Source organism: Astatotilapia calliptera, chromosome 19 (genome assembly GCF_900246225.1).
Source record: "Astatotilapia calliptera chromosome 19, fAstCal1.2, whole genome shotgun sequence".
In the NCBI taxonomy this organism is placed as follows: Eukaryota; Metazoa; Chordata; class Actinopteri; order Cichliformes; family Cichlidae; genus Astatotilapia; species Astatotilapia calliptera.
Genome location: NC_039320.1, coordinates 7,831,796 through 7,858,366, shown reverse-complemented (window position 1 = coordinate 7,858,366; position 26,571 = coordinate 7,831,796). Strand labels below are relative to the sequence as shown.

Here is a 26,571-nt window from a genome sequence, read left to right as displayed (position 1 = left end):
GCATGCAGAATAAAGGACAGTTTATGCTCCTTACATTAGCGTATATGATATCAAATCTGAGAGCATATACTGGACTACTGCTGGCAAGATATTACAAAACCATCTGTATGAGCCGTGATGAACTGTAGCATTGAAAAGGAACCATTATGTCCTTAATGTGATGTACTGTTTTGAAAGGAGAGACGATGAGATTTTGCAAATATTTAAATATAGTTTTACTGCTTAGATATTTTACAGTTAAGACAAAGTTTTAAAGTTCAGTGCAGAGTTAGAAGAGCTGCTAGACACCTTTCATTTTGGCATTTCCTTTTCATTCAATAGGTCACATCTGTCTTCGTGCTTGATTCTAGAGTGAGGTGCCCTTTTCATTTTCACTTCCTGTTGGGAATCATGCATTCCTCTTCCCATCCTCTTCATCTTCCTCCATCCGTACTGCTCCTCTCCTCTTGCCTGGCCCCATCTCCGGCATCCCTGTCCTTAGATGTCCTCTGCCCAGATCCAAACCAGCTCAGACTCACCTATTTCGTTGTCTCTAAGCCTTCCATCCTACGCCATGTTTTACTTATTCTTTTTCATCATCGCAAATCAGCGTGTCAAGAAAATGTGCTACTGGTGCCGGGCTTTTATAACCAGTAAAGATGCACAGTTCCCAGCAGTAATGAGCTCTTCAGTTATGATCTAAACTACATGGACTAGATGTTGTCTTTGCTTTTCAGTATATATTTATTTATGCTGGACTTGAGAGCGAACTACCCCACATATAAAACAGGTAGGTGAACCAAGGTTAGGTTCATTTACTCACTCTGACTCAGCAGCACCCTGGCAGCAGCTCTTCCCATTGATGCAGAGCACAATTACCGCACCTCAGATTCTGCTCGCCTCCCTAAATTAGATTGTTTTCTGCAAGCAGGGCCAAAAAGACAGCCTGGCTGCCAAAGTCCTGGAGAGTTTGGCCACGCTCAACCATCCCAAGACGGCAATTGGCGGTTACTCGGCCACTGTTAGGGCTTGGGTGGCTGCTGTCACTGGACTTTCCCAGCCTGTGAGAATGGCACAGCACTGTTCAGCTGTCACCGAGGGTCAGCGGGGAGAGTTGGCTCTCTGAATGGCCGGCCAAAACATCTAGCATTCAGCTAGCCTCAGCTGCTAGTGGCACCCGTGCTGGCAGCAGTGGATGAGTTAAATATAGAAGTATACTTCTGGCTTTTGTGACTCTGGTCAAAAAGCACAGAGAGGGATGATGGTGGATGTGGCTTGGAGAAAAGATCTGGCCCTGTGACAAAGGACATCACAGTCCACCTCACCAGGCAACGGCCTCTTTCAGACAGAGCGGGAAGAGAATAGCGCATGCCCCCTTCCACACACACACACACACACACACACACACACACACACACACCGCTCATCAACTGGCTTCTTGAAGGGATAGGAGGGAAAGAAAATGAGAGGTGTGTGCTAGCCTGCTATGTGAAACAGAACTGGATAGGCTGTGGGAGCGAGAGAGGGCGTGTGTGTGTGTGTATCTGTGTGTATCTGTGTGTGTGTGAGAGAGAGGGAAGTTACAGTCCTCTGTTATTGCTCTCTACCATTCCCTTCTTGACCCGACGACCTAAAAGAAGAGAGGCAGGGAGAGAGTGAGAGAGCAGGGAAGCAGACACCACCAGTGGACCACACAAGCCAGAGGATACGAGTGGACTCTGTATTTCCTTCTTGCCTTTTATTATTTTTGATTCTAGGATTACTTGCTGTGTTTACTAACTGGTTAAACATTCTGGAAACATCAGAGCGGCAGGTGAGTGATCATCTCTTGCATCTCTCATGCTGGAGAAAAGAAATCTCTGCTATTTAGAGGGAAAGAGCCAATGACAAACATGCGGTTCTAGCAGAGTGGAGCTTATCAGCTGTTCTGCTTTCAGGCTGTAGTGAATGAAACGGCTGAGTGCAGGTGCTGCTGCTGCTCGGCTGTCATCAGTTTTATTGAGCCAGTAAAGAGCACTGGTCAAAAGAGTCTCCTGGCTTCATTTGTTCTGCAGTATGTGAATGAAAACACTATTCCCCACATTCCTGTGTGATTAATTCCAAATAATGAGCGTTTAAACATTTTGAATTAATTAGTGTGCGAGCAGACACACGACTAGTCTCTGTGCTGATAATGGAAATGCAGCACGTTCGGATAAAAGAAAGTCATGAATCAAACATTTCTCAATGAATTACACGTTGTTACTGTGTGAATGAGACCATTTACTGTAAAGAATGTGGGCATGTGGGAGGAAACACCCACAACACAGCAGGGCATGGTGGTTTATTGAGATATTGCAAAGAAATGAGAATGATATCGTACACATTCACACAGTCGACCTTTGCCCCCGACGTCTCCCACACGCGCCGCCTTCGCCTCCTCATGCAGCTCTCACTGCTGCGCTGCTCAGCATTAAGAAGCTTAGGCCCGACGAGCTGCAGCACGATGACATCTTTCATCTGGAATATTTATGGGATGTAATGACACCGAAATGAATTCCATTTCATTCACATGAAGTCACCAGTGTTTAGGAGGAGACACATGGCTCCTGCCAGTCGCTGTTTGTCAGGCCATACGTCACCCTGTCTCAGTAAACTGAAAAGAAAAATGTGAAATGCGCCTCGGTCTCTTCAAGGCCAGCTCCCGCTGATGAGTCGAGGGTTTTCTTTCCTCCTTGAGTGTTCGAGACCGCAGCGCAGCCTCTCCCTTCCTGCCTTCCAGTGGTACCAGCCCTGCCTCAGGACAGAGAGACCCGGTGCAGAGAGATTGCTCATTAACATTTCTGTGCTTGTAAGTCCTCTTTACTCCTGCACACTCTCAGGATAGTCTGTGAAATTCACCGATGGAAGGAGTTCTAATGATATTTCGTGGGTTATTGATAGTAAAGCATACTTAAAGCTACTCTGTGGTCACACAGTCACTGCAGTGCGTTATTGTTATTCCTGCAGTGTTACTATGTATGTTGCATGCTGCTGATGGAGTGGCTAAGCTCCTCCTCTCGCACGTGACCGTGGCAGGTTGGGGCTGGAGTTTGATTCTTCCTGTTAAAAAGACGTTTTTCCTTCCCACTGTTGCCAAGTGCTTGCTCATAGGAGGCCATCTGATTGTTGGGGTTCTCTCTGTATTATCATGCAGTGTATTACCTTACAATATAACATTGTTGTTGTGATTTTACGCCATAGAAATAAAGCTGATTCAATTCGGGATTGTTTTTAACTCTTTTTTCTTACTTTTTATTTTTTTATATGTAAAACATACACAGACTTGGCCTAATATATAAATAGATATAACAGAAGCATAAAGGTTTCTAAAGTAGAACAAGAACCCTGAACATGTATTTTAATGCAGTACTTGAGTAAATGTACTCAGTTACATTTGGCCACTGTAGAAATTCAGTCAGCTGAATGAGCAATCAGAAGAGACAGATCTGTAACTGTAATCAGTCCCAGCTTGTTAATGGATCAGTCTTTGTGTAAATCAATAATGCAGTCTCTGATTAACTGAAACTAAGCTGAGGCTGGGTCTCCGCCAGAGCAGCATTGATTCGTGTGTCACCTCACGACATCACTTGAGCTCTATGTCACTTAAGGTGTTTCTCATGCACAAGGTGACATAGTTTAGCAGTGAGTACACAGTGGTACACATGACAGAACAGCATTGTTCCAGGATTAAACGTTGACACCGACACCTCAGCACCCTGTAAATGCTGCTTATCACGATACCGTTCTTTATACTTGCATCGATATGCACCTGTACCTCTATCTTGTGTGTTCGTGTTCATGTGGGCTAGTTCATTTTATGACACGTGCACTAACAGAAACAGGAGGCGGAGCTTGTTCCGCCAGTAGCCGGTGTCTTTCCTGCGTGTCTGGGGGGCCTCGACAACAGCTGTCACCGACACATGCACAGCTACAGTCGTATAAATGCCCCTGGTCTTGAATTCCAAAAATGCAGTTTAGATACTTCGGGATGTTTCGCAGAACAGCGGCACTTATAACTCATGTGCCCTTCATTTAAAAATAAGCCCAGAACTCCATGGCAACCCAAGATATTCTAAAGAGCACTTGATATGTTGTGGTCAGAATGGCGACGCATACGTGCTAAAAACAGGGGACTGGTTAACTGGCTGTTGATGTTTAACGATAATAAGACGAGTGATGTCATTCATTAGGTTCGGATCTTTGGACCATGATGTGCCTGGACCGCTCTGGCATTAAATATGGATTGCATCAGGAGACATTTCAAATTTCACAGCTGGAAACAAACCTCACGACCCATTCTGTAAACTTTTCCCCTGTTTGCCAGTAGTGACATAATCATGACTTTCCTGGTGATTTCCTGTGTGATAAGTTACACCAGCCTTCATCATTCCAGTGATATTACTGGTCAGGAGAGAACAAACCAGCATATACAGTAAAACATCTGAAGGCACCTTTAGAATGAAGATGACTGGCCTCTGTGACTAAGACAGGCCGTCTTTGTCCCTGAACCAATCACTCTGTGACTCCACACGTCTCTCAGCGAGTCAGAGCTCTTCTCTGACAGACGTGTTATGCTTTAGTTTATTTTTGTCTCACCTGCAACAATGCTTTTCATTTTTTCCCATCTGTAAAAAAGGTAAACAACTGACAATGGCACCAGCACAAGACAATGCAAATGCTCACTTACAAACTTAAATGGGTAGCAGTTTGGAGATTTGTGGTTAGCCATGTGTTACATTATCATTCCGAGCGCTGCGACGTGCGATAGCTTAGGTTTACTGGAAGGCCAGCTGCAAACTTTAAACTTTAAAGCTGAAATTTCTGCCCACTGTTTTCCCGTCCACACATATTTAATCTCTCTGACCTTTGGAGCCTTTTTACCTCTGTTTTGGTCTCCACACCCTCCTCAGATAAAATATCTGGGTCGCTGAGTTGCTAAGCTCAATTTTCATCTCCAGCAACAGTTACTTTTACACCTTTGGTAGCGGTGACACATTTTTATCAACATTTTCTTTTATTAATTTGAACGATTAAAAAAGCTTCTGGGTGCTGTTGGTGTGACTGAAGAGGATAGTAGACGCAGGACAGAATGGAGGGAGGAGCCTTTGTGCCTGCCAGGTTTTTGTGATTGTTCTGCAAGTCGCCACCCTGGCATACAGCTGGGATCAACAGGGGCTCAAGAAGTAGAGTTGGTCACTTACCCGTCGGAAGGTCGATGTTTATTTTACAGCTACTCCAGTCCAGTGTGTGTGTGCACAATTGTCAGACAAAGCTCTTAGGTATAGAAAACAGTGTTTGCATGAATATGTATGAAACTGGGTGAATGAGGTTTGCAGTAGAAAAGGACTTGGAGTGCTCCAGTGCACCATATCAGTACCAGTCCAATTCCCAATAAATTCCAGAACTCTAATGGTTGGAGAAGAGCTGCAAGTTAGCACAAAAACACTGTTCTCTGAACAGCTATGAAAACATGTTATGGAAACCAAACAGACGTTTGATGTGTGCTTTAAGATGACTTTCTAAGTTCTCTCTCAGTCGCCCATTTTTTGCTCCGCGCTGACTTCAGCTGGCATTCAGAGGATTTTAGACAAATGGCCGAGCCTATGTCTCTTTCCCACGTTTGAATGTGCTTCATCCATATGTTGCTGTTTCTATTCATAGCACACTCAGAACTTAATATCTTCCTTAAGAGAGGGTAAAGATGATAACCAGATCTAGAAAGATCTAGTGCTTCATTAGTTGGTGTTGGTTTACCGATGCTGCCGCTAGACTTTAGCAACGAGAGTCAAGTGACTCTTACTAAATGCCGTTGCTATGGGAATCGTTAAAATGTGAACGTTTATCGTCGTGTTTGAAACTATGTTTCTAATAGACTATGTCTAATCTAAGTGTGCTTCATGTGCAGCAGTGTTTATAATGCATGACCCAAATCTGAGCATGTTTCATCTCGCTAGGTTCGCCGGTGGATTTACACAGTAAGAGTGAATAAACAGCTTGAGTGAATATTTAACAAAGTGCCCTCACAACAACTCTCACGAATGCGTCCTGTTTTATAAGTGACTGATTAACGGCCTACCTGCGCTGAGTGTTTATCAAGCAAAGAGCGTGTTTGCTCTAATAGCAAAGACTTACTTAGAGAGCCACCTGCATTCTTCTCGGTTTGCTCACTGTTCAAGCTTCGGCTGGTTCCCATGAGGGGATCAGGTTAATGTGACATCAGGAGAATACTACAAGATGAAACCCACCACCTATGCTGACATTTTGCTCCAGTGTGCTATGCCAGCATTAGTTAAGTATTAATAGAAGCCATGATTACAGTAAGACAAGCTGTAAATGCTCGCGTTATGTGCACAAAATCTTTTTGATGGTTCAGTTTAACATTACAAGAAGAACGTTTATGAAAGCAGAATCTTTAAGGAATGTGAACAAGTATCACTCCAAACTTTTTCTGCCAACAGAGTCTTTAGTTTTCCCAGGAAAAGACTGTTATGTAAAATTTGACCCGTGAAGGCCACCGGCCGTCTCGGCTCGAAGGCTCCGTCTCCCAAAATGGATTCCTGGAGCAGACTGCGGCTTTGTACCCTTGCATCCTCACAAAAGTTTCAATAATAAATGGATTGACTGGTAGCTTCGAAAGCCATCCGCAGAGACGGTTTTGATTGGAGCTTTCATGTCTTGGCAGGGCTGGTGTGTTTTTCTTGCTGCTCGAGCACGCTGCATTTTATCTGTGTTCTCTGGCAGAACTGGTACCCTAATGCTCTCGTGCAGTTCTCTCTCCTTTTTTGGTCACGCTGGGTTTGTGCTGTGAATACATCAAATCACACCGAATCAAAAAAGTCATTTTTCCTTATTCATCACCTCCGTCCTCATCCGGCAGATCAATTTGGTTATATGCCAGTTTTTTGCCACCAGGCCCAACCTCTTGATACGAGCATCACATACAAGCTCAGTTTTCAGTAGCCTCGTGACCTTATCATGCTTCAATTATATTTCAGCTAATGGTGTCTTTAAAGGGAATATCTGCAAATGAACACACACAGGATGCAGGTAGTTGACTTTCCACCATCTTTTGTGCGATTGAGGGCTCGTATCTGCCCAAGCAGACCAACCACTGGCAAATAAATGACTCATTTATTTAATAAGTTTTCAGTCATTTTCTCCAACTCTAACTCTGTGTGTAACCATAACATAATTAGTGTATCTGGCACAGGCTACAACATTATGCCTATTAAATTTTATTAGAGCGTGCTGGGAGCAAACATCATTCGGACTAAAGGTATATGTAAGCCATAAAGTGAACATCGGTGCGGACCACTGATTAGCTTTTACAGTTTCTTTTTATCACTTTGGAATGGAGGCACGTGCTTTGTTGGGGCCTATAAATACACGTGTGTGACAGCTGGACCTGCCCAAGCCTTGGGGCAGATATGGGTCCCACTTTAAATTTAGACTCAGGCCTTGGACTTGGGTTTTAGGATATTTCTTATTAGATTGAAGTACTGGATGCCGCACCATCAGTGGTGATGGCTTAGATGCTGTGAGTGTGTGTGGACATTGTGACAGGTGGTCATTGATGTTAGAGTACAGATTTACTGTCTGCATGCTCTCCTTTCTTTTCCATAAAGACAAATGGGAATGCTTCACGGCAGGGAGGAATTCAGGTCACGTGACTCAGGAATCCCAGCTTGTCTCTCTGCGGAATTAAATTGATAAAGACTGCAGCGACCCGTCAAGGTGACTCAAAACTGTGAAGACAGTGGGCTTTGACACATGACAGTTGTGTTCATGAGTTGCCTGTAATTGGCCATGAGGATGATAAATATGTAGCAGTTTCAACAGCAAGATTTCAGATCAGCTGTGGTTGCACATGGAGAAAAACCTGGTCAAATAGTCCAAATACTTATGGACTCTGCAAAAGTTGTTAAACTGTAATCAGCAAAGGCCGTGAAACTGTAATGATTTTATTATTTTCTGCTACCAGGAAGTGTTGGATATTAAATGTCATCAGGTTGTGCAGCTGAGGAATGTTGGACTTGTTATAATAATAAATTAAAAGTTGATTTCTAAAGACAAATGCATTTCTCGTTGAGATATATTTAGTTTTCTAACACTCTGTGCAGTGTTTGTCATGTTTCGGCTGTGTGGCAGGCAGGGATTGGACACAAACGCAAACTCACGGGGACAGAACTTGAACTCAAAAGCACAGCTTTATTACTGGAAAATAGAACACAAGCAATACAAAACTAAACTGGAAAAAGCTAATTAAAATGCATACCAGAAGGCACGGGGAGAGCCACACACAGCATGAGGGACGACGCGACACTGACTCAGAGAAACACAGGGTTTAAATACACTGGGAAGTAACGAGGGGAATGAGACACAGAAGGAGGGCACAGCTGGGAGAAATCAGGACTGACGAGACAAGCAAAGCAGGACACATTCACATAGGACACGGACCATCAAAGTAAAACAGGAAGTATCACACAGAGACGCGAACTTGACACAGTGGAGACAGCAACTAAGAAACATGGATGATCTGATATCCTCGTGTTGGTGTTGTTCCCAGACCATCATGAAAATGTTGTTCCAGGTTCAACATTGCAAGTGACCAATCACATTGTTGTGACGTTATTCTTTTGCGCGCCAAGCCATTCGTGCATTTATGAAATTCCAATGTTGCAAGGACAATATCAATTCTGCTTACTGTTTATTAAAGGGTTACGGTTAGGGTTAGGGTCAGGGTCCGTTGATCGGCGGACAGAGGCAGTTTCACGCAGCTTTAGTACAGTTTTTTGTTTTATGCCGGTTTTTCCCGAAGTCGCAAAAGTATGACGTCACAACATTCTGATTGGTCACTTGCAATGTTGATCCTGGAACAACATTTAGTATGATGATCTGGGAACAACACCAACACGAGGATATCAGATCAACCAAGAAACACAGAGACATAAACCATAAGGCAGAGGACTCTAAGAACCGAGAGACACAGAGGGGAACTCAAACATGCAGACACAGACTACACAGAACAGAGGGGACACAGAGAAACATGAAGGGCAAGGGATCGAAACTAGAAACCATAGAATAACTCACACAAGTACAATAATACAAACATCACAAAGAACTAAAAACGCTGGGTCAGGAGACCCAGGACCGTGACAGTACCACCCCCCCTTAAGGGCTGGCTCCAGACAACCGAAACTCAGAAAAACAAAACCAAACAGAAAACAACCCAGGGCGGGCGGCGGGGGCCCAGGACGGAGGGCTCGGAACAGAAAACAAAAGCAGAGCACAGCAAACACCGGAGCCCAAGAAAACAGCCCAAACACAGGGGCAGTTCAGGGGGCCGACCATGCGGACGGCAATGGCGGCGGCGAAACAGTTCAGGGGGCCGACCGTGCGGAAGGCAGCGGCGGCGGCGGCGACGACGGAGCAGTTCAGGGGGCTGGCCGCGCGGAAGGCAACGGCGGCGGCGAAGGAGACGACGGAGCTGTTCAGGGGGCCGGCCGCGGAAAGCGGCGGCGGCTCTTAAGTGTCAGGCGTACTGGCCGAGGCTCGGTGGGCACAGGACCAGACGGCAGCTCAGCAGCTGACGCTGCAGACGAGGATGGACCACACGAGGCGGAAGCAGAAGCTGATGATGCTGATGCTACAGACGGGGATGAAGCTGATGATGCTGATGATGCTGATGATGCTGGAGCTGGACCAGGCGACGGCGTGGGTGGAGACGCGGAGGCTGCACCTGGCGAGGAAGGAGACGCGGAGGCTGCAGCTGACGAGGAAGGAGACGCGGAGGCTGCAGCTGGCGAGGATGAAGCCGGAGACGGAGGCGCTGCAGCTGGCGGCGGCGTGGATGACACTGCTACTGCAGACGTGTATGAGGCTGCCGGTGGAGCAGCTGGTGGCTGGACGGGCCCCTCGGGCCCCCCAGCGGAGACAGGTGGCTGGACGGGCCCCTTGGGCCCCCCAGCGGAGACGGGAGGCTGGACGGACTCGCCAGAACCCCCAGCGGACGAGGCGGGTGGCGGCGCGGGAGCCACGGAGTGCTGGATGGACTCATCTGAGCTTTCTTTACGATCCGTGTTTTAGTTTTGCAAGAACCGTTCCTGTGAGGACACAGTTGTATATTCAGCTGGTGGAGGCCAAACAAGAGATAAAAGAAGAGTGAATACTGCCTTTCATGAGGAGGATAATTAGTACTGTAAATCAGTGCTAAACTAAGTAGAAAATGATGTGCTATTTCCAAAAACCTAAATGAAAGGCATTAGCTCAGGGGTGGGCAATCTCAGTCCATGAGGGCCGGTGTCCCTGCAGGTTTTAGATGTGTCCTCGAACCAACACAGCTGATTTAAATGGCCTAATTAGCTCCTCAACATGTCCTGAAGTTCTCCAGAGGCCTGGTAATGAACTAATCATGTGATTCAGGTGTGTTGACCCAAGGTGAGACCTAAAACCTGCAGGGACACCGGCCCTCGTGGACTGAGATTGCCCACCCCTGCATTAGCTGGTAGGTTTAAATAAAGTTTTGTATGTTTTACTCAAAGCCCTGCTTCAGATTGGTCACCTGCCCGGGGTGTGACCTGCCTCTGAGCCTGTAGTAGCGAGATAGGGTCCCGCCCCCTATTAGGAAAAAGGACAAAAGCCTTTATTCAGAGCTAAACATGATAAAAACATATATAGTTGCCGTGAAGTCAAGTGAGCTGCATTTCAACAATAAGATCAGAATTAATGTTTGTGTTCTGGGGCAGTTTGTCTGAAACCTTGTTTTGATTGTTTGCTTTACTTTTAATGCATTCTTACATTTTCCTCATATGAATTTTTATTGTACAAGACTGAATTTGACCTGAAGCTATTTTTATTCTTACATCTGTCAGCTCTAACTGCACTCGCCCGCCTTCTCTGCTGAACGATAGTAACACTGCAAAGTGAGCCGAGCTGTTACAGTAGCTGGATTTTCATGGCGTCGGCCCAGAAATTAAAAATAAACCATCACGGTCCTCACTCGGTGTCAACCATCTTGTCCTTAGGAAGTCTGCCAGAGTCATTTGCAGCACTACACATGTTTCTGTGTTTCGTCACGCTCGTGTCCCAGAGGTGGTCATTTTAATGCCCTCGACCTCTGGGCATCATTCAGAAACACTGGCACAGTTTGAATGGTGGACCCAACACTATCAGCACTCGCGCACACTGCTGCACCACAACACTGGAATGAACGTTAGCGAGCCTACAGCTGAAACTAATAGGTATGAGCAGGAAAGAAGGCACCGCCATTAATCTCCAGTTAAGAACCAGATCTCCTCGGAGCCAAAGTGCACTCTCTGAACTCCGAGATAAAGGATGCACTTAATGGGTCCGTTTGTTTGATTTTCTTTCCTCTTTATTTGAACTGAGAGATGCTGCCACTGTTATCTTGCACCCCAATTTTCGTACATGGGTGTTTTTCCCCGAAACAAGTGGGATTCAAAGAGATCGGTTTCAAGCGTCATTGGAATTCACTGCAGTCTTGACTTTGGTGACCTTTATTACTGAAGAAGATAAGCATTTCTCTTGATGTGAAGCAGCAGTTTGATAGACTCTCTTTCAAACTTCTCGAAATTGTATAGAAAATCTAACTGAGCTTTACTTTTTTATCAGGTTGGACTGATACGCATAGTTACTGATGTTCCAGTAGAGCATATGTGTGAATTCTATCGCACACTTCCATGAACGTGCACCAGAGAGAAGTCCTGACAGTTTGGACGGCTTATTTGGGATGATTCAGAGGTCAGGGCGCTATGACATCACTGTGGGCTTACAGGGGGACTCTAGGTGCTCAGGGTGCTTTTCTGTTTGTAATTATAAAGAGCTGCTGATGTCATATCTGAAACCGATCACAAAGAGCACTCTGTTCGTACAGAACGTGAACACACACACAAGAACATGCACGTTTTCACATTCACAGAGACAGAGAAACAAACTTCTCTTCAGTCTCTTAACATTGTTGGTTGTTGTTCTCGTGTGTGGAGTCAGCTCCCAGCTTGAGAACTGGGTAGAGGTCTTTGCCCCTAGCTTTTGTTTTAGCATCACAGAAATGTGGAAATTTTAATGTCACATTTTTGCCATTTTTTGTAACTAATTTAACCTCCTAAGACCTGAACTCTTCCACAACATGCATTTTAAGTTTCTCTTTGATATTTGGGCTGATTGGCACCTGATGAATGTAAAAACAAAGAATTACCAGATTTTTTTTTGACCTTTTTTTTTTTGTTTCTGAGAAAAATGAGAGCCACATATGAGGATATTTGTTTAAAATTTCAATAGAACAGTGGCAGCATAATGTCCTCGTAAGTGGATATCAGGCCCTTGAAGAGCAAAATTGAGGATTTTGGCCTAAATAACCCAAAATGTGACGTCCACATGTGTGGACACCAGGTCGTAGGAGGATAAATATAAATTAGTTTGTGTATCCATGTCCTCCAAAAGTTGTACCCACTGCTTTCATAACTTTAAAAAAATGATATTAACTGAAGAGGGTGGCAGAGTGGTTCAGTGGTTAGCATGGTCACCTCACAGCACCAAGGTCGTGGGTTTGAATCTTTCTCTGTGGAGTTTGTGTGGATTACTGTGACTGAGAAGCCACACCGGCGGTTTGGTTCATTGGTTATTCTAAATTGACTGTAGCTGTGTCTCCAACCTTTGACAACTGTAAACTTGACTCATAAATACAAATGAACTCATGCTGTGCACAGGCTCAGTTGCAAACTACTTTTAAATTATTTAAAACATTCAGAAATGACAGCAGAAGTTGTGAACCAGTGATAAGTACATGCACTTCTACCAACACTCACCCTTATATGCCTTTGTGATTTTGGGACTACACACACACACACACACACAGGTGGGTAATTATTGATATTCACTCCAGATTAGGGATGTTAACAGAAGACATGTTTATCCAGTTTTAATACAAACACAATGATTGTGCTTGTGTTTGTCATCGGATCAGTGCAGGTCAGAAGGTCTGTTAATGTGAACAGGAATGGAAGCCAAACTCAAACAACACACTCCTGAACCAAAAATACCTATGAAAGGAAAAAGATGAATGGTAGTGGGATGCAACCGAATAAAAGGCTGAATTAAAAACAGAGAAACCTGTTCCTTCTCTCTCTGGTTCAGGTAGGATGAGATCCAAAAGCAGTGGGGTGGACACCCCAGCCAATGGGGTACTTGGAGTTCCACAGGGTGACCAAGAACAGGAAGTGAGCCTGCCTGTGAAGACCCTGAAGGCCAAAGTCCAGCAGAAAGATGGTGAGGAAACAGTGGAGGTCGAGGTGATCTCTGACAAAGACAAACCGTTGGATTCCTCCAAGGCTGTAGATAAAAGACAGAACATCCTGGATCTGTCTAAAGAGGATTTGCTGACACTGTTGGGAATCATGGAAGGAGAGATTCAGGTGGGCGAGGCATTGTTTCCCTTTGTGTTTAGCTTTCTGTATGTGATCTGCAGCTGTAAGCAGGACAAGTGCAATGATAAGAGAAAAGGTGGATGAGCGCAGTACCTGAACATTATTGGCTTGAGTAACTGCAAGTTTTGCACAACAGCTCTCTCTTGTGGTTTAAAATGTAACATACCAGAGAAAACTGACAACCACACCTAGACTTTATCGAGTTGGTACTTAAGAGAACTCTGAAAGGTAAACTGGTGATCCACAAAGCAAAGACTAGCAAGTTTTTAACACCCTCTGTATCATTTCTGTGTAACTTCAGGCCAGAGAGGATGTTATCTGCATGCTGAAGTCCAAACAGAGTTCCCCAGAAGCCCTTGAGTCACAGTATGGCTCCGCGGTCCCTGGCTCGGCCCTCCAGGCCCTTCAGAGAGACGGCGTCATCACAGGCACCAAACCACACAACCACAGTGTCTACCAGAAACCGATGACTGAGGTTAGTAGGCGAGTGTCAGTCACAAATCCTGAGGGATGATCAAAATTACTTTTTTATTAACAGGCCTCAAGACCCTCGAAATCCAAGAAATCACAAGACAGAAACTAATAAAAGTAATGTTTTTGTCACCACCTGGCAGGAGGTTGTTGCTACAAAACACTCGGCATGTTGCACCACAGCAACTGGAATTATTTGTTTCTGTGTGTGCGTGTTCGTCTTTGCCGTCTCAGCTCGAGCGTCTGCAGGAGAAGCACAAGGAGACGTACCGGCGGATGCTGGGTCAGCTGCTATTCGCAGAAAAGTGCCACCGGCGAACGATCCACGAGCTGGACACAGAGAAGAGGAAGCACGCCGACTACATGAACAAGAGCGACGACTTCACCAACCTCCTGGAGCAGGAGAGAGAAAGGTGAGGAGATCAGGAAAGGAATGCAAGAGCCAGCGGCTGTAAAATTGCAACACCATTATCTGAACCTGGACACTGTTTAGCTGCCCCGCTATTTTAAATCATTTGGTAAATAAGCTTTGAGAGAAGCACCTACAAATATGTTCATTTAACAGAAAGCAATATGCACATAAAGTGAAAAAATGGTGTACAGAAAGTAAATTTATTGCTGTAGCACTGCAAACATCATGTGATGCTCATACAGAATTTTACAGGTATGAGAAGTAAAAGGAGGAACTGTGAAGGAGAACCTGGTAAAAGCAGCAGGGGAAGAAGAAGAAAGCATAAAGTGCAGTTCCAGTGTAGTCTATGAAGCCAGTGCATCCAGTGGCTCAAGGGAGAGAGTCGAGGGAAGGAATGCTTGAAAAACATCTCAGACTGCATGAAAGATGGCTTCATCGAACCTGTGACGCAAGCGAGACGGGAGAAGACAGGGAGGTGCCGCTTACTGAATGATAACCTCGCATAGCTTTGTATGCAGGGGAGAGTCACGCAGCTCAAGGAAAGAGAGGCCAGAGGCAGGGTGGACTTGGACTGCTGTGGGAAAGACACAGGTCAGATATTGAGAGAAGAGGACACAGAGCCATGGGGTGGAAGAACAGCAGGAAAGACAAGCGCAGGGCTAAAGGACATGTCAGAGCTTCATTGCTGAGGTTGTGACATGGGCTCGCAACCTCAGAGCGGCTGCATGGACACACAACACAGGAGGGGAGATGGTGAAATTCTGTGTTTAGAAGGCTCATAGAGATAAAGCAAGCCTGTATGTGAGAGCGTATTTGTGCCATGGGAGTGTATGAGAGAGAAGGCCCTGCTAACTGCAAACACTCCCATATAAAAGGGTTTAATTGACTGTTGGTTGTTGGAGATTCTATTATTATTATTGTTATTGTTTTGTTGCAGCTTCCACAAACGGACGGCGATGCATAATTTAAAGCTATTTGCACTCATAGTTTGCAAAATAAAAATAACAGCAAAATATGTGGACGACATAATCATCTGTAAGACAGACTGGAGCACTTATGTGGCAATTTATAATGACTGTGAAAAAGTTGCTTTAAAACTGTGACATTACCTCTTTGCACGGGCACACACACACACACACACACACACACACACACACACACACACACACACACACACACACACACACACACACACACACACACACACACACACACAAAAGACACAGCTCAAATCAAATCAAATCACTTTTATTGTCACATCACATGTGCAGGTACATTGGTACAGCACATGTGAGTGAAATTCTTGTGTGCGAGCTTCACAAGCAACAGAGTTGTGCAAAATACAATAATGTAAACAAGCAAAATACAAGAATGGCCACATCTGAAACTAATAAATATATGTACAATATATAATAGTATATGCATTTCTGGATGTGTATACTAAATATTTTTCTACGTGTGTGTGTGTGTGTGTGTGTGTGTACACATATTTTACAAATTAAATAGAGTAAACAATAAATAAAATATATAAAATATACAGAGTTGAATATGTGCAAAACAAGTGGCATTTATATACAGTGTGGAGTGCATAATGTTGAAGTTCCAGTAGTGGAGCTGAGGTGTCTATGACGTGTTCAGCAGTCTGATGGCCTGATGGAAAAAGCTGTCTCTCAGTCTGCTGGTACGGGACCGGATGCTGCAGAACCTCCTTCCTGATGGAAGCAGTCTGAACAGTTTATGGCTGGGGTGACTGGAGTCCTTGATGATCCTCCCCACTTTCCTCAGGCACCGCTTCCTGTAGATGTCTTGGAGGGAGGGAAGCTCACCTCCAATTATCCGTTCAGAGCACCGCACTACTCGCTGGAGAGCTTTGCAGTTGTAGGCGGTGCTGTTGCCGTACCAGGTGGTGATGCATCCAGTGAGGATGCTCTCAATGGCACAGTGATAGAAGGTCCTGAGGATGCGGGGGCTCATGCCGAATCTTTTCAGTCTCCTGAGAAAGAAGAGGCGCTGCTGCGCCTTCTTCACTGTTTTGTTTGTGTGTACTGACCACGTAAGATCCTCAGCCAGATGTACACCAAGGAACCGGAAGCTGCTCACTCTCTCCACAGCAGCGCCGTTGATGATGATGGGGGTGTGTACTTCTCTGCACCTCCGGAAGTCCACTATCAACTCCTTTGTCTTTGCGACGTTGAGGGTGAGATGGTTGTCTTGACACCAGTGGGTCAGGGCGCTGACCTCCTCCCTATAAGCCGTCTCATCACCATTGGTGATAAGACCCACCACTGTAGTGTCGTCCGCAAACTTCACAATGATGTTGGAGTTGTTAGTGGCTGTGCAATCGTAGGTGTAGAGCAGGGCTGCCCAATCCCAGTCCTCAAGAGCTACTATCCTGCAGCTTTTAGATGCATCCCTACTCCAACACAGCTGAATCAAATGAATGGCTTGTTATCAGGCCTTTGCCAAACACGATGGCATGCTGAAGAGGTAATCAAACCATTTGATTCAGCTGTGTTGGAGTAGGGATGCATCTAAAAGCTGCAGGACGGTAGCTCTCGAGGACCGGGATTGGGCACCCCTGGTGTAGAGTGAGTATAGGAGAGGGCTCAGTACACACCCCTGTGTGTACTGAGCCCTCTCCTGGGAAATAAGCAGCTGAATTTACCCACAGAAACGACCACCTGCAGTAACCAACCACTGTGGCCCGCCCCACAGTTTGAGAAAGACTAATCTAAAGTAAATTTATGTGAAATTTGATACTTTAATCTAGCACTGTCCAACTCCAGGCCTCGAGGGCTGGAGTCCTGCAGGTTTTAGTCCTTGATCTGACACAGCTGATTCAAACGGCTAAATTCCTCATCAACATGTCTTGTAGTTCTCCAGAGGCCTGCGAATGAACTAATCATGTGATTCAGGTGTGTTGACCCAGGGTGAGATCTAAAACCTGCAGGACACCGGCCTTCGGGGCCTGGAGTTCCCCACCCCTGTTTTAAACAGAGCCCTAGTGAAAGAGTGCACACAACCAGCTTAAACTGCATGTATTTCATGAGTTTTAGCAACAGGAAAGAGGGACTGCTGACCTGTCTGTGGTGTATCCTGCTGTGTTAGCTGGACTGGTCGAGCTCTTCTGTGTTGCATAAGCAGGGGTCTCGAACTCCAGTCCTCGAGGGCCGGTGTCCTGAAACTTTTCCATGTGTCCCTGTTGCAACACGCCTGAATACAATTAGTAGGTCATTAGTAAGAGTATAGAACTTGACTGCGTGCTGAAGTGGAAAAATTGCTTCTAACAGTACTTTTATTGCACCATGTTCATTCACTCATGAGCTGCTGTAACATGAATCAAATGGCTGAATTGTCACCTCAGCATGCAGTCACGTTCTACAGGGTCTTGCTAATGACCTACTAACTGTATTCAGGCTTGTTGCAACAGGGACACATGGAAAAGTTTCAGGACACCGGCCCTCGAGGACTGGAGTTCGAGACCCCTGGCATAAGCAGTGAGGTACATAGGTAGTGGTCTCACCCTGACCACACCTATAAAATTGTCCGTCTTTACCACCGACATGAACCAAAAGGAGTCTGCAAATATTCAAATGAGGTTATTGTAACATTTCTGAAGGAAAACAACTAATTGATATTTGTGAAGTTGTTTGAGTGACATTCCACAACTTTACTCCAAAAGAATCTGATCTGAAACTTTATAATTAATAAGATAAGATAACCTTTATTGAGAGAGATAAGGATAAGTGAAGTTTAGCTGTAAGTGCTGCGGTTGGTAATAGCGACCAAATCATAACTAAACGGGTTAATTTACTTCTACTCGATCATTTGTTGATCCCCATCTCATGCCAGGTGGTTTCCAGCAGGTTCCTTGGCTCGCACACATGGCGGCCTCTGTCACCCCAAAGAGAGAGAGCAGAGAGGATGAACTCTGCCAGGTCTTTACTCTGTCAACACCTGCACGTTTCAGATTCCTCTATTTGCACCATACACAGGGATGCGAAAACAGCTCAACTCCAGGAGGAAATCTAACATGTCCATGGTATATTCATTAAAGAGAAAGCCTGACGGAGCTCGCAGTAAAGCTCACGCAGTGTTATTCTTGTCTAATTTACATCAATTTTGTTTAGCCGGAAGTAAAACTTCCAATTTTGTTTTTCAAATCTCACTTGCACTGAGAGATGGGACAGACGTTTGCTGTCCACACAGTAGCAGGTTTTTCCCTTAGGCCTTAGATTTATGGAGTTTTTACTCACTAAAACTTTACCTAGAAAGTGAAAAAAAGTAGCCAGGGGCTGGAGGGGTTAACATAAACAGGAAAAACAGATTTAAAAGAGAACATGACACAAGTGCTAACAGCTACACAAAAACATGCAAACAGACAGTCATTCACTCTCTCAGGTGAGATGGAAGCGTGTCATGCTCTCATCCTTATGGATGTGATCTCCTCCAGCCATCTAGATGAGAGTGAAGAGAGAGAAGTCAAACGCTCTTGTGCCAAACACCTTGAGGAATGCAGAAAATGGGCAGAGAAGAAGCTCCTTCAGACCGGCAGCCATCAGCGATTAACACCCTCTCAGACAACAAGTAATTTATGTGTCAAGATGTTAAATATTTCAAGTGGCACAGTGGAATGTGTTCAGACTGACGGAGGAAGCAGCTCCCACTCCTGACGGGAGTTTCAAAGAGCGCAAAGTCACGCACACAAAATGAAGACGTGGCCTCCAAACTTAAACTGTTTGCCGTTATCGAGCATGCTGTCTGCTCTCCTTTAACACCAAGTCAGAGTGCACAGAGCTCAGGCTCTGCACCTTTTGCCACTTGTTTTCTACATCCATCTTCATCCTACTGACACAGGCTTTTAGATCACACACACTTTTACATGGACGCAAAGCAATTTCTTGCAAAGTTGAAACACAAGCTAAGCTGTGCTTCATAGAAACGGTAACACAAACACTTGTATTTTCCCATTTTGGACATTGTACACCACAATTATTTCTTCCTTAGTAACAGTAAACTAGAAATCTACATGACTTGGCCACAAGTGCCAAACCCCTCTGACATCATGACTCTGACCTTTGCATGAAAGTAATTTTAGAGTTCCAGTTTCTAGGGTGTCAGTGACTTCTGACTGTGTAAGTATGAAATGTTATGAGCTACACTTTCACATGTGGACGGCCTCTTTGTACAGTAGCCAGGTATGCTAAACACACTTGGCAATGGAAGCTGCTGGCATTATGAATCAATGTCGATGTTTATCTACAAGTTCACTGGCAGACGTGGTTTTTTTTAAACTGTGGTTTTGTTTAAATGATTAACTGTAGCTACACGGCCCCGCGCTGCAGTCTGGATGTAGCGCTTCGTACTCTTATTGCCATGTCTCTATCCTCCCATGTCTCCGTCACCTCAAGGGAGGCATCCAACTCTTCCATATCTGGTTTCCTCATCATATGTAGACTTTGCAGGGAGCCTCATTCATGTCCAGGTTCCCCTAAAGTGCAACTGCAGCAGACATTCTCTCTTGTACCAGTGAGCTCACAGCAGAGACATTATCCTGCACACAGAATGGAAAATGGAGCAACAATGATATAACTTTGAATGTGAGCCTCAGAAAGCATTAACACTAATTCATTTTTTTTGGAGTAAACTTGGAAACAAAGTTATATTGAGCTAATCTCTATTTTTATAAAAAGCATTAAAACTGAGGGGAGCTTTGCAAAACACTGGTTCTGTGGAAGGGTCCCACCCCCTTCACAGTGTCTGAAGCAGAGCTCTCTCTCTCACACACTCTCACACTGCTTTACATGGATGAGGTGGCATCACTCACTAGAAGTCTGCTGTTTCCTCGCAGTAGTTATTCACCTTTCATTGCCCTCATGCCACGCCTGGAGTGTGCCGGTGGAAGATTTAAGTGACAGGAGGTCTCTGCTACTCCTATTGCTGCTACTGTGGATTTTTGCATGGGCAGAACAGGGTTCATGTGCTACTTGTAGAGCATCAATAGTGGGTAAGTTTTAAATCTAGCAAGTTTCTGAGGTCTTGTGACCACATACATTTTGAATGGAGCTCATTTAGTCTCTTTACGAGTTGTTTTAAAATGCACAGTCATCCTTGTTGTGCTGATGCTTCTTGTAATTTGGTTTAATTTGCAATGCAAAAAGGTTCAGGTTGAATATTGTATTACAATATCCCCGGGAGTGTACAGGCAGGAACTGCATCTGCATGCATTCTGCTTTGTATGGATTTTCTTCGAGCTGGAAATGAGAATGGACATGAGCAGCATAGAAAGGAGCTAAGAGAAAAGATGACTGCTTGGTGAGGGGGTGTTGGTGAAACTCAGTAGCAGTTTGTTCTCTTGTACTATTGCTTTGGCAGGATTGAAAATAGTAGGAATGTTGGAGTGTTTCATTCTGACAGGTTTTCCTCTGGATGCTTGTTTGGGACACTGTAGCATGAATTATGTGTTCTACCAGGACTGTGACTGATAATTGTTTTATCCGTGTTCTTTCTAGATAGCTTCAAGTGCTGGGCTTGTTTATACCACTGTTTGATTTAGAGTGTGGAGTCAGTGCATAAAGTTTTCAAATTCAAATTCAAATTTTATTTGTCACATACACAGTCATACACAGTAGGATATGCAGTGAAATGCTTAGACAACTGCTCGTGACCTAAAGAAAAAAAGACTATGAATAGGATAGGAAATAAATCTGAAAATTAAAATGAAGGGTAAATTTAGCTTGGAAGGAATAAAATAAAATATTGATATTAAAGTTAAAAATAAAATAATTGTACAACAAATTACACAATATAGAAATATATAAGAATATATGAAGAAATATAGAACAATACCAGCAGCTGTAAAAGTACTAAATGGTATCAAGAAATATAATGTCCAGGGCTGTGCAATCCACATGTAAGTGTCTTGTGCAGTGCAAATATGCTTAAAGTGATTTATTTAAGTGACTTGTGATAGAGTGATTAGATTAGATGACCACGCAGTGTAGTTGTGCAGTGGCCACTGGTGTAAACAAATGTCCAGAATGTCCAGTGTGTGTGTAAGAACTATATGTGTGGGTCAGTACTGTGTGGTGGTGTGATTGAGAGACCGTATCGCCTGCAGGAAGAAGCTCCTCCTCAATCTCTCTGTGTTGGTCTTCAGGGAGCAGAATCGCTTTCCTGACCTCAACAGAGAGAACAGTCCGTTGTTGGGATGGCTGAGGTCCTTCACGATCTTCCTGGCCTTGGTCCAGCACCGCCTGCTGTAGATTGAGTGCAGGTCAGGGAGCTCGGAGCGGAGCTGATCGCACAACCCTCTGTAGAGCTCGTCTGTCCTGCATGGTGCTGTTCCCGAACCAGGTGGAGATGTTTCCCGTCAGGATGCTCTCTATGGTGCGCGAGTAAAAGTTCCTGAGCACCTTGGAGGGCAGTCGGAAGTCTCTCAAGCGTTTGAGCTGGTAGAGATGCTGTCGGGCCTTTTTCACCACGGTGCTGATGTGGCAGGACCATGACAGGTCCTGCGTGATGTGAACTCCGAGGTATTTGAAGTTGTCCACTCTCTCCACTGGGCACTTGTTGATGATGCAGCCTTGAAGCGAGCATAGAAAGTGTTCAGCTTGTCTGCCAGTCTGCGTTCGTCATACCGGTTGTTGATGCTTCATAATCCGTTATTGTCCTTAATCCCTGCCACAGGCTCCTAGATTCACTCTGTTGGAGTTGTGACTCTAGTTTCCTCCCGTACATGCAAATTTCAAGTTTAAAGTCAGTGACCTTCCAGAATAATGCCCTTTCTTTTTTTGTTCCTTTCAGACTGAAGAAGTTGCTTGAGAACGAGAAAGCCTACCAGCTCAGAAAGGAGAACGAACACGCCAAACGTCTGACCAAGGTGCGAGAGGAGCTGGTCAAGCTGAAGTCTTTCACCCTGATGTTGGTCAATGAGCGGCAGCAGCACCTGGAACAAATAGACCAGCAAAGCCAGCGGGTCCAGGAGCTCAGCCAGCAGCTGCAGCAGCGTGAGCAGGCTCTAAGTGAAGCCAGGCAGCGTGCTCAGGAAGATGGACACAGGGTGCTGAGCCTCGAGGCCGAGCTTAAAGAGAAAGCCGACAAGCTCAAGCAACAACACGAAGAGATGAGTGCCAAGCTAGCCGGTCAGGAGCTTCTCAATCGTCAACTAAATACAAAACTTTCAGGCCTCACGAATGAGGTTGCGGAGCTACAGGAAAGCAACAGAGCACTGAGGAGATCTGAGGAGGAACTGCATGAGCTAAGGGAGAAGATCAGCAGGGGGGAGTGTGACAACTCAAACCTGATTGCTGAATTAGAGAACTTGAGAAAACGAGTGCTGGAGATGGAAGGAAAGGATGAGGAGATTACTAAAACAGAAAATCAGTGTAAGGAGCTACGGAAGAGGCTACAAGAGGAGGACAATAAGAGTAAAGACCTCAGACTGGAAGTGGAGAAGCTCCAAAAAAGAATCATGGCATTGGAAAAACTCGAGGGAGCATTTAGCGTTAGCAAAGCCGAGTGTGCACAGTTACACGGTGCTCTAGAAAAAGAGAAGGGCCTGACCAAAGAGCTTTCAGACGAAGTTGTAGCTCTCAAGATTCGTATGAAAGAGCTCGAGTCATCTGAGATAAAGCTGGAAAAGTCTGAGCTGAGCCTTAAGGATGACCTCAGTAAGCTTAAATCACTGACCGTCGCATTGATGGAAGAACGAAAGACCCTGATGGAAACAGTGAAGTCATGTGAGGAGAAAAAGGACGATTTAAGCAACCTGGTCAAAGCTGAGCAGAATAAAGTTATGGAAGTGACAGAGAAGCTGATAGAAGAAAGCAAAAAGCTCCTAAAATTGAAATCAGAGATGGAAACCAAAATAGAGACTTTAACGAATGAAAAGGGCGAGCTTAGCACTAAGCTAGCTTATGAAATTGATAAAACTAAGGACCTTAGCTCTAAAGTCAACCAAATGAAAAAGAAGTTAGATGGATTTGAGCAAGCAGAAAAACTTTCTGGAAAGAATTCAGTGAAATGTGACATGCAGAGAACATCTGAGCCCATCATCAGAGATGACAACAAAGTTAAGGAGCTGACGTTTGAAATTGAGCGCCTGAAAAACCGTCTCAAACAGCTCGAAGTGGTAGAGGGAGATCTTCTCAAGACAGAGGATCAGTACGACATGTTGGAGAAAAAGTTCATGAGTGAACAGGACAAAGCCAACATTCTGTCCCAGCAGGTGGAGGAAATGCGGACTCAGATAGCACGGAATAAAGCAATCGAGAAAGGAGAGGAGGAAAGCCAGGAGGAAGATCTGCGTCAACGTTGCAAGAGAGAGGAGGCCAGAACCAGGGAACTGCAAGGTGACGTGGTAGCGCTCAAGGAGAAGATCCACGAACTCATGCACAAAGAAGACCAGCTTTCTCAGCTCCAAGTGGACTTCTCCGTCCTGCAGCAGAGGTTCTTGGAAGAAGAAGAGAAAGCCAAGAACATGAGCACTGAAGTTTTCCATCTCACCAAAGAACTGGAGATGGCTAAGCGTCAAAGTCGAGCGCTGCGACCCAGCTTGAATGGGAGAAGAATAGTGGACGTGGCGGTGACCTCCACTGGCGTGCAGACAGAAGCGTCGTCCTCCGAGCCAGCAGAGGAGGATACCCCGGCTGGCTTTATAAGAAAGTCTGTTCAAGAAGAGAACCACATTATGAACAACTTAAGACAGAAGTGCCTGAAGAAGCCAGCAGAGAAAGGCAGTGCTGTTGAGCGTTCACCTTCATCTGGCAGTGATTTAGGTATCAAGAGATCTTGGATTCCCTGGATGAGAAGAAAGGACAACAGCCCTCAAGAGACCCACCTGGAGAAGCCACTGCACAATGGAGAGAGCTTCTCCTCTGAGCTGACCATGCCCCAGAAGCCAGGTCAGCCTTTCCACATCCGAGTGACACCAGATCACCAAAACAACATGGCAACTCTTGAAATCAGAAGCCCGACTGCTGGGGACGTTTTCTCTAGTTCCGCTCCCCTCAGCCCCAATCCATCTCAACCCAAATCCAGAATCACCATCATTCCCACCGGCACTGCTCCGACCCAGCGGAGAAAGTCCCCCGCTGTGTCTCAGGGCCCCGAAAGGGCCAAGTCTCCAGTCACTATCACAGCTATATCTAGAGCCAAGTCTCCAGAAACCAGCCGAACCTCCTCCACTAACTCAGGAAGACCCTTGTCCCCTGTCTCCATCATGACAGTGAGCACAGCTGTAGCGTGCGAAGCATCTGCCTCCCCAGAACCTCAGGAGATGACCATGGGCCGAGCCGTGTTCAAGGTTACCCCCGAGAAGCAGATGGTCCCATCGCCTGTACGAAAGGGTCACGGCAACACGAGTATCATCACCACGACTGACGATAGCAAGATCCACATTCATCTAGGCAACAACATCGCCCCAAAGATGGTCGTCAGGCCGGTGGCTGCTGTCACAGAGAGCAAGGAAATGACCTTATCGACTGGGACAGTTTTGCGCTCGCCTCGTCAAATCACCACCACTACTACCAGGAGCACGCAGAGCAAAGTGATGAGCAGCATTACAATTTCTCCTGTTACGTCCTCCTCTTCCAGAACGACACAAGGCATGGTAAGTTTTCCTTCATCCAGCTTTGGATAATTCCTGTTTTCTTTAAGTTGGATCATCTCTTTTCCTTACCTTCTTCATTTTCTTTTACATTTTTGGATCAAAGAGTTGATAGGAACACTCAAGCTGATAGCGGTTTCCTAAGTTCACCATGAGCTTCTTTTCACATCTCTGGAGATGAGAGATAATGCAGCACTGTGTGTGGTGTTTCCCGGGACCCCTTTTACTCTGCTCTTTGTGGATCCGATGGGTAGTGTGACAGAAACGGGGCCATGTGCAGGTCTGAGAGCAGCAGAGATAATGAGGTGGAATTTTGCCACCCTGCTTTAATCAGGCTGTAATTTATAGTTGTTACACTGTGTTTACTGTTTACATTCACAAACAGCCGTGGCTCGGGGCCCTCCGCGCTCTGGTTGACACAAAACAGCTTGGCACCGTCAGCAGCGTACTGAAACCTGGCCTGGACAAGCACTCGCTCGCTCAGTGAAAAATAAATGTTTACATTTCTCATTTGTGCTGCTCTTTTAGCACATAAGATCAGTTACATTGCACTAATTTACAATTCCTGTTTCCTGCATGATTTTTACCATGAATCCATAACTTAGTGTCGGTGTGGCTCAACTGTTTTCATTCTCCTGCCTGAGAAACTGTACTCTCTCTCTATTGTCAAACAGACCGGGCACGATGCCCAGCCACCGCGCTCAGGGCTGACCCGCATCCCAATGTCCAAGAGCCTGAAGACGGGAAAGGCTGCGCTGGGATCCCTGGGGGTCTCCGGTGGAGTGAAACTGGAGTCGCGGGCTGAGAGTCAGTCTATGAGGATAGAAGTTAAGAAATCCAGCGTGAATAGCAGTACTTTACAGAATGGAGGAAAAGCCTGAGAGACACAGTACCAAACGTATCTACATGGTGCTTCAGAGAGATTCATAGTAAAAGCTGTGGTGTTTGAGTACAACTCAACTATAGTTTACAAGGCATTTCTTTATTATTATTATTAAGCAGGAGACTGATTTTATACTTTTTATAAGGTATTTTCTACTTCTTTACTTCTTATTTGCATTTCTGCCATTTAGACTGAAACATCCATGATTTGTTTTGTTGTTTTTTACAGTGTGTTGTGATGGGCATTTGGGTAAGACTCTGCTGCTATCAATGGCTTCTTTCTTGGGGTGGATATTTAATCTATAATGAGTTTATTTGTTTTATATTAGACACAAAAAGTACACAATTATGTGAAAATTTGGTGCATTTCTAAAGGATTTGTATTGAAAATATTGTAAATAAAAGTGATATTAGAGCAAAGTGTGGTGTGATCATTTATGCAGACACTTATGTTAACTCATCTGTGTACCTGCAGTTGTGACAACCAGTGCTTCTTGCCCGGGCCTGCATCCAAGGATTGAGGGAAATGAAAAAATTCATATCCTGTGCTTTACGTAAATATTTTTGGAATAACAAATATTCTGGTTGATTCCTGTAATATAAACAGAAATCTTTAAAAAGCAATGTGCACGAGGCCAGACAAAGAAAACAATGAGACAGTGACGGTGCAAGAAGCAGAGGTCGTGAAGGTAGATGTGCTTAAACACCTGGGGTCAAGCATCCAAAGAGAGGTGAAGGAGAAACCCGGAACAACA

General features: G+C 45.1%; 1 protein-coding gene across 2 annotated transcripts; it reads left to right on the top strand.

The window, feature by feature from the left end:
* Nucleotides 1–1,601: 1,601 nt before the first annotated feature.
* LOC113012379 (filamin-A-interacting protein 1-like) lies at nt 1,602–26,232 on the top strand. Of its 2 annotated transcripts, XM_026152527.1 has the most exons (6): nt 1,602–1,792; nt 13,153–13,430; nt 13,744–13,917; nt 14,148–14,326; nt 22,132–24,937; nt 25,609–26,232. In XM_026152527.1, exons 2-6 carry the CDS (start codon nt 13,158–13,160, stop codon nt 25,813–25,815), a joined length of 3,639 nt encoding a protein of 1,212 aa, XP_026008312.1. In that variant the 5' UTR covers nt 1,602–1,792; nt 13,153–13,157; the 3' UTR covers nt 25,816–26,232. The 2 variants fall into 2 exon arrangements, with proteins under 2 accessions (XP_026008312.1, XP_026008313.1); XM_026152528.1 differs by lacking the exon at nt 1,602–1,792 and having other exon boundaries at nt 12,527–13,430.
* Nucleotides 26,233–26,571: the final 339 nt, after the last annotated feature.

Coding starts and splice junctions, on each gene's coding strand:
- LOC113012379 (XM_026152527.1), top strand. CDS start 13,158: ATGAGATCCAAAAGCAGTGGGGTGGACACCCCAGCCAATGGGGTACTT. Junction 14,327..22,131: donor CTGGAGCAGGAGAGAGAAAG/GTGAGGAGATCA, acceptor TGTTCCTTTCAG/ACTGAAGAAGTTGCTTGAGA. Junction 24,938..25,608: donor CCAGAACGACACAAGGCATG/GTAAGTTTTCCT, acceptor ATTGTCAAACAG/ACCGGGCACGATGCCCAGCC.